At 40.7% G+C, this 12,748-nt stretch overlaps 2 protein-coding genes across 2 annotated transcripts; one reads left to right on the forward strand and one right to left on the reverse strand.

The window, feature by feature from the left end:
* Positions 1-830: 830 nt before the first annotated feature.
* On the reverse strand, positions 831-5,093 carry ctbs (chitobiase, di-N-acetyl-). Its single transcript, XM_015970664.3, has 7 exons — positions 4,878-5,093; positions 4,511-4,649; positions 4,210-4,418; positions 3,900-4,071; positions 3,702-3,799; positions 1,384-1,542; positions 831-1,180 (listed from the first exon to the last, which is right to left on the reverse strand). The coding sequence occupies exons 1-7, from the start codon at positions 4,992-4,994 to the stop codon at positions 992-994; spliced, it is 1,083 nt and encodes a 360-aa protein (XP_015826150.3). The 5' UTR covers positions 4,995-5,093; the 3' UTR covers positions 831-991.
* A 735-nt stretch (positions 5,094-5,828) lies between these two features.
* LOC139071415 (cingulin-like) lies at positions 5,829-12,498 on the forward strand. The gene is made up of 5 exons (XM_070553873.1): positions 5,829-5,871; positions 5,947-6,045; positions 6,888-6,989; positions 7,057-7,150; positions 9,413-12,498. The coding sequence occupies exons 1-5, from the start codon at positions 5,829-5,831 to the stop codon at positions 11,037-11,039; spliced, it is 1,965 nt and encodes a 654-aa protein (XP_070409974.1). The 3' UTR covers positions 11,040-12,498.
* Positions 12,499-12,748: the final 250 nt, after the last annotated feature.

Below are 12,748 nucleotides of genomic sequence, written 5' to 3' on the forward strand. Positions count from 1 at the left end.
TCAAGTTGAAAGAAGTAGAGGCAAACTGCAGCACATGGACATTTTTCCTTGAGAGCCAAAAATGCTTCTCAGGCATTTATTTCACTGCTTTCCTTTTGCAGATCACTCAATAACAAAATAACCTCCCCAAGCCTCCACCTGGCTTCCTTTAAATACCCCAGAAAATCACACCTGCAAACAATCAGCCCCAATCATCAGTTCTCCAACATTAAATCCAAAAGGAAACGAACATCCACATAAATGTACCTAAATGTTAACATAAAAGACAAAACTGTTTTTACAATACAAGAAACATTTCCACACTAAGACCAAAGAAACAAATCCCACTTCCTTTGGTTTGTCCAAATGAAGCAGCCAATCATAGAGTGATCCAGGGAGGTAGTACTGGGTGGGGTGGGCCCTCCCCTCCCCTCACAACCTGCTCTGGATACAAAGCAAACATGAAATCCCAAGTGGTAACTACATCCACACCAGTGCAATATTCACATTTCAGTTCAAATATCCCATCACAGTGCCAGCAGGCTACAGAAATAAATTACAGGGACGAATGGGAAATCATCCATACCACTTCGTCACAGTGATGTAATGAAATTGTACTGTACATAGTCAATTCAAAGGAAATAGCACATATATACATATTATTTAAGAGTAGGCTAAAATAGGCACTGCTTCTGCATATTCCTGTTTAGGCTGAAATCCACGTTTTCTTTGTTTAAAACCTTTTTCCTGTTACCGTGACAACCAAAAACAGAGATGAGATGCTTATTTTCTATGTAGCTGCTCATTAAAATGCAACAATCCCATTTAAAGAGAAAGCCAGTGAGACCAACCAGAGTATTTGATTTTTTTTTATCTATGACAAAGTAAAACAGAACAGTCTGTCGTGAATACAATTATATAAAAAACAAGGATTCAGTGCAGGTGTGCATCCCTGAGGAGCGAACAACAACAGCATAAGCCACTAATTATCAGCAGGTTTGAATTTTTCCAGTTAGCATCCTAGAAGTGCGTTCCACATCTGCGTGGTCTGATTCTGGGCGTCTGGGTCGTCGCTGTAGTCCAGGATGTTTCCGTTCCACATGCCGATGCCCCTCAAGCCTTTAAGCATCACGTAGTTGGCTTTGGCACAAAGGCTCTGTGGGTCATCATACCAAACCTGATGAGCCTTCCCACTCTGGTCCTGAGAGACACACAAACAACCAGCCAAATAAAAGACTTCCTGACCTTTAAAGAATATGTTATTGGAATGTTTTAATGTTATTTAAATAAACAGTTAAAACAGCTTAATGAATAATTCATCTAAACTTTGTTCAGTTTGAACTCATTAAACTGTATGAATGCATTAACTCAGTTTGATGAAGAAAAAAAAAAAAGATTGTGCACCTTGTAATTGAAATAAGGGGCCTGCTGCTCGTCGTCCCACATCCTGCCTGACGAGCTTTTGAGCTGCTTCATGATCCACTCGTAGTTTTTTTGAGATCCTGCTGCGTCGCTGCACGGAGCGCCACGGAAAGGAACCTGAGGTATGTAGCAAATTCCCTCCTAGTATGAAAGAACAACAGCAGGATGGTGCAGTGAGATTTCAATTCTTAAAAGGAAAGCAATTAATTATGTTGCTAAATTATTAATAACCCCAATATAAAAATACCCCTGTAATGTCTTTATTACAGTCTTTCCTTATATTAAATGCTAAACGAAAGTAGCACTGGCGGTTAGGGATGCTGTCAAGCTGAAGAAAGCGACCTGACAGGTCTTTTTGGCCTGTGGGACTCCACAGACAGCTGATAGGTACCAGCAGTCCAAGCAGGATGCGGCTGGGGTGGTTGCGGAGGCAAAACCTGGGTGTGGGAGGAATTCGGTGAGACCAGAGAGAAAAATTTGAGGAGATTCTGGTCAGCCATCCGGCGTCTCAGGAAGGGAAAGCAGAGCGCTACAGATTCTGTTTACAGTGAGGACGGTGTGCTGCTGAACTCGACTTGGGACGTAGTGGATCAGTGAGCGGACTTCAAAGACCTCCTCAATCCCACCTGAACGTCTTCCAGTGAGGAAGCGGAGTCTGGGGACTTTTGGTTGGGCTCTTCAATTTTTGGTTCTGAGGTCACTGTGGTGGTCAAAAAGCTAATTGATGGCAAGGCCCAGGGGGTGGGTGAGATTTGCCCAGAGTTCGTTAAGGCTCTAGATGTTGTGGAGCTGTGTTGGTTGACACAACTCTGCAATATCTTGCGGACATCAGGTGCAGTTCCAATGGACTGGCAGACCTGGGTGGTTAGAGGTGAAAATCAAAAACCGGTTCTTGTTTAGAACTGGTTCCCATTTTTTCAATTCCTAGGAATCGTTCGCCACTTTTGCAAACGATTCCCCTCAACAATTCCAGTCAGCGCGAATGATGTCACCACACATGTTGTGTAGCTTACGGGTGCAAGAAACATGGCGTCTAAGCGGCACAAACGTTTGAAAGTTTGGTTATATTTTACAAGAAAGGACACAGTGCTCTCACAAGTATGGCCTTGGGTGTGTTTAACACATAGCCCATGGCTGTGGTTGGCACTAAATGCACTATGATTTATTATTGTGTGTTTTTCAGCAAAAGTTGTTACTGTTGTATCTCCTCAAGCGGTTGAGCGGTTGGCACAGTGATATTTGGGTTCTGTTGTATTTTTATGTGTCCACCGGACCCAACCCCAGATTAGTGGACAAAAATGGATGGATGAACAAAAAAAAACCTACAAAAGTATAAACAGAAATATGCTAATCAGACATTTTGGTTTCAGGGGAGTTATTGCAACTCATCTGGCAAAATATAACCCAGATAAACATAGTTATGCTGCATTCACTGTTGCTGAGAATTTAAATTTTGTTGCTGTAATACGTGTTTTTTTTTAACTTATATGTTTATGTTTATTCATTTAGCAGACGCTTTTATCCAAAGCGACTTACAATTTATAACCTATAGGGCATGTTGTGATCTGTGGGGGAAACCAGAGTACCCGGAGGAAACCCACGCATGCATGGGGAGAACACGCCACTCCAGGCAGAAAGGCCGCAGCCCGAGTTTCGAACCTGCGACCTTCGTGCTGTGAGACAACAGTGCTAACCACTGCACCACTATGCATATTCAACATAATTCCAAATATAAATAAGCCAGTGATGCTCATTCTGCCGTTCTAATGCAGTATAACGTTAACAAGAAAATCCAACTCAGTGTCAGAATATTACATTACTCTAAATGCAAAGCCACCAACCTGTGGCTTTGCTGCAGACAATATTGTTATTATTTACCCTTCAGGTCTATCTTGGTTTTATGAAGTTAAACTACCATAGATTGGACTAAAAATGTTTCAAAAATAAACAACATCACAAGTCTGCCACCATGTGGCCATCCTCAAGGTGTCAGCAAAAAAGAATCAAAAGAAGATAAACGCTGAACTTTGTGTTGAGTATTCAGGAGAAGTAAAGGAATTTAAAAAAAAAGGCTAATTGATTACTAATTAACTTTAAAAAATTAACCAGCTTCAATGACACAATGGCAGAAGTTGTTTAAAAGTTTCAGTCAGCCTTTATTGTTTGTTGGTGTTGATCACAAAACGCCTAGCAGTAAAAGTGATGTTTGTCTCACGCATGGGTTTAGAAAGCAACACCTCTTGTTAAATGCAATACTGACCTATAAAATATTAATGTGCTGCTTTTGAATATGCTCATACCTGGGAAAGGTTGACACACGGGTAATCGTAGCCATACCACGGCACTCCCATCACCAACTTCTTATAATGAATCTTTAGATCCAAATATTCCTCATAACCTAAAAGGACAGAAAACAAACATGTCTGATGGTGTCTAGCTAAGTCTTATATTTACAAGCTGTGTTGTTGTCATTCATAATATGATTCAGAACAACGAACCCTTCAGTGTTTGTTTGAGAGGAGCATTTGCCATTGCAATGCAGTCACCGATGATCTGGCTCTGCTCGTCGTAGGACATCACGAACAGTAGGTCACAGTATTCTGCGATGGAGATGTAATCATAGCAGCGCTTGTCAATGCATTTTGGTGACCAGGCAACATCAAATGAAACCTGAATAGGAGACAAACAAGTGAATATAACATGAGAGTTAATAAATCAATTTCCCTCTGGGATTAATAAAGTATTTTTGAATTTGAATTTGAAATAAACCAACTATCTGGACAGAATCTGCTCCAAAACTTTTATGACCTGAGAACCTGGGATTTCCCTGTGGAACGCCTCTGTTGTCTCTTTGACCACTGATGTCAGAGCAAAGTACTCTGGCGAGCCTTTATCCACCTCTTGTTCAATATCAATGTTAATCCCATCCATAAACTGACTCTTGGCCAGACTGATTTGCTTTGTTATCCATGCGGTTCTGTTGGCTCTGTCCACGATGTAGGGGAGATGAAAATCGCCTGTTACCAGGTAGACAACAGCTCAGTTAACAGAATCTTTTTTTTTTTTTGGTCAATTTATGACCTTTAGGATCAAACAAACAAAATGTTACCTTTGAGGACAACTCGTGCACCTTTAGAGTGAGCAAAACACATGAGCTCAGCATCATAATCTCCAAAGGCGGCCACAGTCGTCACCATGTTCCAGTTGTAGGACTTCCATGTTTTTCCACCCACATCAAATACAAACACCTAAAAACACAATTATGATCAAAAACTGAATGGGATGCTTTAAACCAGTAAAAGAAAAATAAATGAGTTAAAAAATAGATTTAACTTAAATTGTAAATAAAATAAATAATTTTGATTCAGGGTAAACAGATGTACGGTAAGTACAGCTGGAGCTTTGTTTGAGTTGGCAGAAAATCGGTTTCTAGTTCTGTGCAAACAAAAGGAAGTTGGTGTTTGCAGAAGTTTTACCTCAAACTCTCTCTCCTTCTGGATCTGCTGACACAGCTGTGGTGTCTCACAAGGACACACGCTGGACCCGCTCACAACCGCCAGAACCGATAGAAGAATCCACCAGGCCGACAACATTTTTGGAAACAACAAAAACTTCAGCAGTTCAAGAGGGAAGCTTATAAGTAGGATAGATCAGCCGACTGATCAGCTGATAAATGGTTGTATGGCTCACGAGAAGGGACAAAAACTACACATTGTGGAAAGGAAAAGCTATTTCCGGACAGTTGTCGCCCTCCTCTGGCTACGTAGGGTCATTGCAACAAATGCATTTTTAAAGATTCTTTGAAATTGTTTCGAGTCAAAACTGTTGCAGTCTTCTTCTTCTTCTTCTTCTTCTTCTTCTTCTTCTTCTTCTTCTTCTTCTTTTTAAAAACAGTGATTACAGTTTTTTTTAGATAAAAGAGGCCTAAATGGTTTTCCCAGAACCTGGGTGTAGTTCCAGGTTTTCACCACTAAAGAGAATCCAAAATAAACAGATTTATGAATGCTGGTAAAGTTGAGTTTCTTTTCAAAATCTGAAACTGTGTATATTTATTGGGTCATTTTTGTTACAGTCGACCCCCTTTAATGCCCCTGTAATGTTTTGTTGTGTTAAAACATCTGCCAGAAAATTGTCACCTTCTTCAATTCAGTTCAATTTCAAGTTTATTTATGTAGCGCCAAATCACGACAAGAGTCGTCTCAAGGCACTCCACATAGTAAACATTCCAATACAGGTCAGCTCATTAAGCCGATCAGTAAAACGTTTTCTATATAAAAAACCCAGTTTATAAACTGTAGCTGTCTTTTTTTATAATCTTGACTCTCCCATTTCAGTCAGAATTGACAAAGCTCCTCGGATGAGAAGGGAAACATCTTCAAGAAACCAAAGAATTCCAGTTGCCTTCATTTGAACACTTTTGGATTACCATGACCTGGATGACTGAGAACCTTCACCAGCATACCTCCTTACGTACATAAAATCGATGTTTCCTACATTTGTTAAATCGTTAATCTCCTGTAAGAAGATGTTATCACCTGTCTGCAGGCACCTCACAAAGAAGCCCGTTGAATTGCCCTGTGTCCGCACCTCTGAGCTGGAAGCAAGCCCCCACAATGCGGCTCAAAAACTGGTCCCAACCCGGAAGTACCAAAAATTGCAGTTCCACTCTCATCTGCTGGGGGCTGGTGTCAGAAGCGAGCAAATCCGCATTGACTCCCATGTTAAAAATACCAATTTCACAGCAGAAATAAACATGTTTACATCCTGGTACTGTAATGATAACAGCAAATCATTATTTGCTTAGTATCATGGGTTATGTTGTTAATACTCCTAGACGGTAGGGGGAGCCAGTGGGGACGCGGATGACCCGCGGTCTGGGACAGTAATGGCGAAGCTTGGTTGTTGCATGTGAGCCTGAGTTCGATAAAGTACCTTCTCTTCAAGTAATGGTGTCATTATTGAGAACCCACAACAATATAAGAAACAAGACAACAAATACAGACAGAAGGACAACTTCTTTCTTCTTTTATAATGCATTGCATCACCGCCTGGTATCAGAACAGGACTCAGTATTCGAAGATAATCAAAAATCAAACAACTTGGACTCAGATCAGGGGCAAAAATGTGGTTGTAATATCTCTAGATATAAGTCAGCTTTAAAAACTAAAACTATTATTTATGAACTAACATTAACACTAATGGCACTAATTGATATATTTTTATTATGTTGTTTGAACCCAAGGGTCTCATTATCTGAATTTTCTAACTTGTTGGATAAGTGCCCCCCTTTTTTTTTTTTTTTTTTACTTTGAGAACCCGCCCCGTCAACGGTCTCTGCACGGCCCTGCTGGTGAGATATTCACCTCAGCATCTCGTGAGGCAAAAAACTCAGTAAAAATCAGGCGCACACTGCGAGCAATCTGCCGAGCAAATGATTATTTGAGGCCATTACTCAGCAGTTTGCTCTCGTGTGCGGCTGGCTTTAGTGGACATCAAAGATCTCAGCTCCAGTCAAAAGACAGAAACTGAGTCTCTACCATCAGTGAGCACAGCACAGGCCAATGTTTCTAGTGGAGGCATTTCAAGAAGTTTGTTACAGCTGCATGTTTACACAACACAAGACATCGTGTGACAAGTAACCCCCCTCCACTAAAGACAAAGGAACTTACATGAAAAGACAGAACCTCTGTGGTCTGGAGGGGAGCACTGGGCCACCGCGGTGTCTGGAGACAGGCACCTCGGTGGTCCAGTGAGTGGACAACTAATCTGAAGTTAAACCAGTCACCGCATTCCCAAAACCTTATCTGAGAAATAAACAAGACACTCCAACCCCCAATCACACACACAAGATAAAAAAAAAAAAAAAAAAAACGGGGGCATCATGGTGGCACAGTGGGTAGCACTGTTGCCTAGCAGAAAGGTTGCTGGTTTGAATTTGAATTTAATTATTTGAATGGGACAATGCATATTAATGGGCGTACAAGATTTAAATATAGCAGAATTAGCAAAGCTAGAAGAAGAAGAAGAAAATATCATTTCTATAGTGCCTCTCAAGATAAAAATCACGAGGCGCTTCACAAAAAACAAAAAATGTAAAAATATAAAAATCTTTATAAAATGGTTAAAAATATATTTAAAATGAGCACAAAAAAGACAATTGTGATTAAAAAAACTGTAAAGAAAGAGAGTGAATATGAAAGAGGGAAATCAGTGGATCCTGAAGAAGGTGGAATAGGTAGGGAGAGCAGAATAAAGGGAGATTGGTGAAGGTCAAAAGCCAGCTTGAACAAGTGAGTTTTCAGCTGCTAGTTTCCATCCGTAGTCCCAAGTAACTCTCATCAACTTCCTTTCAGCGTGGAGCTAGCGTGTTCTCCCCATGTTTGCATGGTGCCCCCCCCCCCCCCCCCCCACAGGCCAAAAACACACGTTTAGGTCAGCTGGTGACTCTAAATTGGCCCTAGGTGTGAATGGTGGTGTGTCTAGGAGTCCCTGTGATGGACAGGAAATGTCCAGTGTGTCCCCTACCTCTCAAACAGTTGCTAGTTAGTGCCACCAGCTCCCCACAACGTTTGTTTAGAAAATGAATAAATGAGAAACAAATCTTAAAAGTTACCCCCCACCCTCAGTCAGTCGTGGCAGACGGCTGCTCATTCTGAGCCAGGTTGTGTTGGAGGTTTCTTCCTGTTAAAAGGGAGTTTTCCTCTCCGCTGTCGCTACATGTCTGCCCAGTATGATTGCTGTAAAGTCCCTGACACAACGAGTCAGTGACTCCATGCAATCCGCTGGGTTTCCTTAGTTAGGAACCTTTTAACTAATTAGCATTGTGAACTGAACTCAATGCACTGTTGAATAAGTAGGTTCAACTAGAATGTTTGCTTTGTAAAGTGCTGTGAGATGATCTGGATTGTGAATTTGTGCTAAACAATAAAACTAAATTGAATTCAAGTGAAATCACCAAACTTTAAATCAAAGAAAGATTTAAGAAATCACAAAACATAACTCATCTTGAATCAGGCCTAAACTGATTAATAAAGGTTTGTTTTTCCTGCATCCTGAGGTCATTTCTAGATTTCTTGATGCAGGTTTTGCTTTTCCTCGTCAAAACAAAAAGTCAAAGGCACTGGTAATGGTACTCTCAGTGAGACGGGGTTCGATTCCCTGTGGTGCCCTGCTGATTGTTCTGACATAAACAAAAGTATTTTATTGTTAACTTACATTTTGACACTTTTAATGCTCAAAACATTCCATTATTAATGAGTGAGCAGTATTTTGTTAATAGGGTTAACTGCAGTGTTTCACACAGTAGTTAATGACCAAACCCGTTAATCCCTGTAACCCTAATTGCAGCACTATAAATTTTCAGTAAGGTTACATTTTCTGAAGTTAAGGAAATTGAGATATGTGATATACCAGCATCAACTTCGCTATCGGCCAATGTTAGCATCGGTGATTAGTAAGCTTGGGACGGTATTAACAACCAATAATTAGCTCCTTGAGACAGTGATAATGGTGCAGCACAGTGACAGGACTGAAGACGTTTTACAAAAGCAGAGATGCAACATAGGCCAGTGGAAAGTGGAAAGAAAAAATAGTATAATAAAAATATTGGTGGATATTGATTAGCAACAATAAACAGTAATAATATCAGAATTCTACAATCCCCCAAGTTTTCATATTGGTGCATTTCTATTAGGGAAACACATATTTTTAATTAAATTAACAACCTAAATGTAATTTTGTTCCTCTTTTTTCCCAAATTGGGCAAATATTGGTGATCTTCTTCTTATTATTATTAATTTTATTATTATTAATAACTTTATTTATAATAATAATAATAATAATAATAATAATAATGATAATAATGATAATAATAATAATAATAATTCTAGGCCCCACCCACTTGTTACAATGATGAAAACTCTGTATGCCCCGCCCCCTAATTTGCATATCCTTTGTGACGTCATCGATCTCCGCCTATAAAAGGGCCGTGTGCACCTTCCTATTTCATTAGTGAGGAACCACTGGTGAGGCACACATCGACTTCTGCGAGACTCGAGAACTTTATGTGTGATAGACCAACAAACAGCTCTAAAATAATGTACATTCTGCAAAGAAATACTCCATCTGGGAATGTCCAGCCTCAATCTTCTGGAGTTACACAACAAAATGATGACCTTTCAGCAAAGCTGAAAGACGTCGAATCAATGCTGGCAATGACGGACGAATGGTTCCAAACTGAAAAAGATAAACGGATTAAGGCTGAGAACGACTGTAAGAAGTTCCAAGTTTACATTACTCAGCTAGAACAGGGACTGGATCATTACCAGAATACTACAGAGACCTGTCAGAGAAACGTGGAAACTCTACAAGAGCAGCTGTGGCAAAGTGAACGCTTTTGTGAAGATCTCCAAAGACGGTTAGACCACGAATCGCGGCTGAGATTCAAGCTACAGCGGGAGAAGAAAAACAAGCCAAACGACTCCATTTGTGAGAAATTAAGGATAGAAATTCATGAATTAGAACAGGGCTTGGATTATTATCAAAATAAGGTAGAAAAGTTTGAAAAACATGAGCAGGATTTACAAAATCAGCTTCTGGAAAAAGAAGCGTTGTGTGAAAATCTGCAGCTGAGATTAGAACAGGAGTCCCAGCTGAGAGTCCAGTTAGAGCAGGAACAGAAAATCAGTCTGGACAAAGATTTAGTTAATGAGAGCTTTAACACAAAGATGAGTGATCTTAGAAAACTGAACCTAGATCTTTTGGATGAGTTACATATGCTCAAGTCTAGGAAAACTGAGGCAGAGGAGAAGCTTTCTAAAGAGCTGGAGCTCTTAAAACTCCAGCTGCAAGAAAAAACCTCTCTCTGTGAAAAGTTTGAAGTTAGTTTTTCTGAAGAAAATCGGCTGAGACTGAACCAGCAAGCTGAACTGGACAAACACAGAGATCTCATCAGTCAGAACTCTGGTTCCAAACAGGAGATCCTGGAGTTGAAACAGAGTAACTCTGAACTCAGAGAGGCGATTGACAAAATCAACTCTGAGAAGGTTGAGTCAGACCTGAAGTTGGATCAGGAGCTGCAGACCGTTAAAAAGCAGCTTGAAGAGGAAAGTAAGATCAGACTAAGTTTGGAATCTGAGCTGGGCAAAAGCAAAGAGACTGCTAGACGTAACGAGCAGCTGATGACCAGACTTGGATCTATGAAGAAAAGAGAGACCGAACTCCACAGCGTAATCTTAGATCTTCAGCTCGAACAAATGAAAACTAACGCGCAGCATGAGGAACAGTTACAGACCCTCAAACAGCAGCTCGAAGAAAGAATTAGACCTGAGGTTCAACCTGGTTCTGAAATAAGATCTCAGGAACCAGAGACATCTGTGGAAGGTCTGGAGACAGATCCTCATGACGACTGTCAGACGGGAACAGAAGTTAGTTCACCGACTGAATTATTGGAACAGTCAGATTCAGAGGAAGTGAGCCAACGTCTCCACGGAAGTGACTCTTTACCCGTAGAGGACTGTAGCCCAAAAGAAGAGCTTCCACAAACAGCCGACGGAAATCGGGAAACCATTTCTATGTGGAGGCGCTTCAAAAAGTTCCTTACACCTGCGTGTTTACGGAAACACAAAGGCAGTTCTTAAATTCATCACACACACACACACACACACACCTCCCCCAACACACACCCCCATGATTAGGTCCCTGGATGTGAGTCACCGAACAACTCCCCCTCCCTCTTAGAGCACACACCCAGAAAAAAAGGGGCTGCATGGAGATGTTGACACTTTTGTCTTGCAGTGAGGTTGCTAGTTAGAATCCTGACAGGCACCTTTCTTTATGAGGTCGACATTTTCTCTTTCATGTATGCGTGGGTTTACTCCGGGCGCTCCGGTTCCCCCCACACACGCGTGTTTAGGGTTAATTAGTGACCCTAAAACGTTTCTAGCTAGCATTGTACTGCCAACCACTAAACCTTATCCATGTTCTGTTGTAAACTTAACTCATTTACTTTTAACATAGAAACTACTCCTAGTCCAGCTCATCTGTTTAATATTTGACAACTAATCTGAATTTAAACCAGTCATCGCATCCCCAAAACCTTATCTGAGAAATAAACAAGACACTCCACACCCCAATCACACACACAAGATAAAAAACGGGACATCATGGTGGCACAGTGGGTAGCACTGTTGCCTAGCAGAAAGGTTGCTGGTTTGAATTTATTTATTTGAATTGGACAATGCATATTAATGGATGTACAAGACGTAAATATACCAGAATTAGCTAAGCTAATTTCCAATGGTAGTCCCTTGTAATTCTCATGAACTTCCTTTCTGCATGGAGCTAGCGTGTTCTCCCCATGTACGCGTGGGTTTGCTCCTGGTGCTCGGGTCCCCCCCCACAGGCCAAAAACACACATTTAGGTGAGCTGGTGACTAAATTGCCCCTAGATATTAGTGAATGTGTGAATGGTGGTATGTCAATGAGTCCCTGTGATGGACAGGACTTGACAGCGTGCCCCCTACCTTTCAACCAGTTGTTGCTAACGAGTGCCACCAGCTCCCCACAACGTTTGTTCAGAAAACGATTAAATGAGAAACAAATCTGAAAAGTTACCCCCCCACTCCCAGTCAGTCGTGGCAGATGGCTGCTCATTCTGAGCCAGGTTGTGTTGGAGGTTTCTTCTTGTTAAAAGGGAGTTTTCCTCTCCGCTGTCGCTACATGTTTGCCCAGTATGAGGATTGCTGTAAAGTCCCTGACACAACGAGTCAGTGACTCCATGCAATCCGCTGGGTTTCCTTAGTTAGGGACCTTTTAACTAATTAGCATCGTGAACTCAACTCAACTCACTGTTTAATAAGTAGGTTCAACTGGAATGTTTGCTTTGTAAAGTGCTGTGAGATGATTTGGGTTGTGAATTTGCGTTAACAATAAAACTAAATTGAATTCAAGTGAAATCACCAAACTTTTAAATAAAATAAAATAAAAGATTTAAGAAATCACTAAACGTAGCTCATCTTGAATCAGGCCTAAACTGATTAATAAAGGTTTGTTTTTCCTGCGTCTTGAGGTCATTTCTAGATTTCTTGATGCAGGTTTTGCTTTTCCTCGTCAAAGCAAAAAGTAAAAGGCACTGGTAATGGTACTCTCAGTGAGATGGGGTTCGATTCCCTGTGGTGCCCTGCTGATTGTTCTGACATAAACAAAAGCATTTTAATGTTAACTTACATTTTGACAGTTCAGTCTTTCTGTTATTAATGTGTCAGCCTTGTTTTGTTAATAGCTTTGTTAAGATCAATTAATTGACTTTAACGAAACAACTCCACACCAAAGTAAAATTGTTTCTGTT

Source organism: Nothobranchius furzeri, chromosome 8 (assembly GCF_043380555.1).
Source record: "Nothobranchius furzeri strain GRZ-AD chromosome 8, NfurGRZ-RIMD1, whole genome shotgun sequence".
Lineage (NCBI taxonomy): Eukaryota > Metazoa > Chordata > Actinopteri > Cyprinodontiformes > Nothobranchiidae > Nothobranchius > Nothobranchius furzeri.

Bases quoted from the DNA above. Each gene is read 5' to 3' on its own strand.
- ctbs (XM_015970664.3), bottom strand. From the start codon at position 4,994: ATGTTGTCGGCCTGGTGGATTCTTCTATCGGTTCTGGCGGTTGTGAGC. The intron at 4,650-4,877 runs GTAAAACTTCTG...TTGTGTTTTTAG, and splicing joins AGAAGGAGAGAGAGTTTGAG to GTGTTTGTATTTGATGTGGG. The intron at 4,072-4,209 runs GTCATAAAAGTT...TCTCCTATTCAG, and splicing joins GGGAAATCCCAGGTTCTCAG to GTTTCATTTGATGTTGCCTG.
- LOC139071415 (XM_070553873.1), top strand. From the start codon at position 5,829: ATGACCTGGATGACTGAGAACCTTCACCAGCATACCTCCTTAC. The intron at 6,046-6,887 runs GTACCAAAAATT...GGCTGGCTTTAG, and splicing joins AAACTGGTCCCAACCCGGAA to TGGACATCAAAGATCTCAGC. The intron at 7,151-9,412 runs GTGAGTGGACAA...CTATTTCATTAG, and splicing joins ACAGGCACCTCGGTGGTCCA to TGAGGAACCACTGGTGAGGC.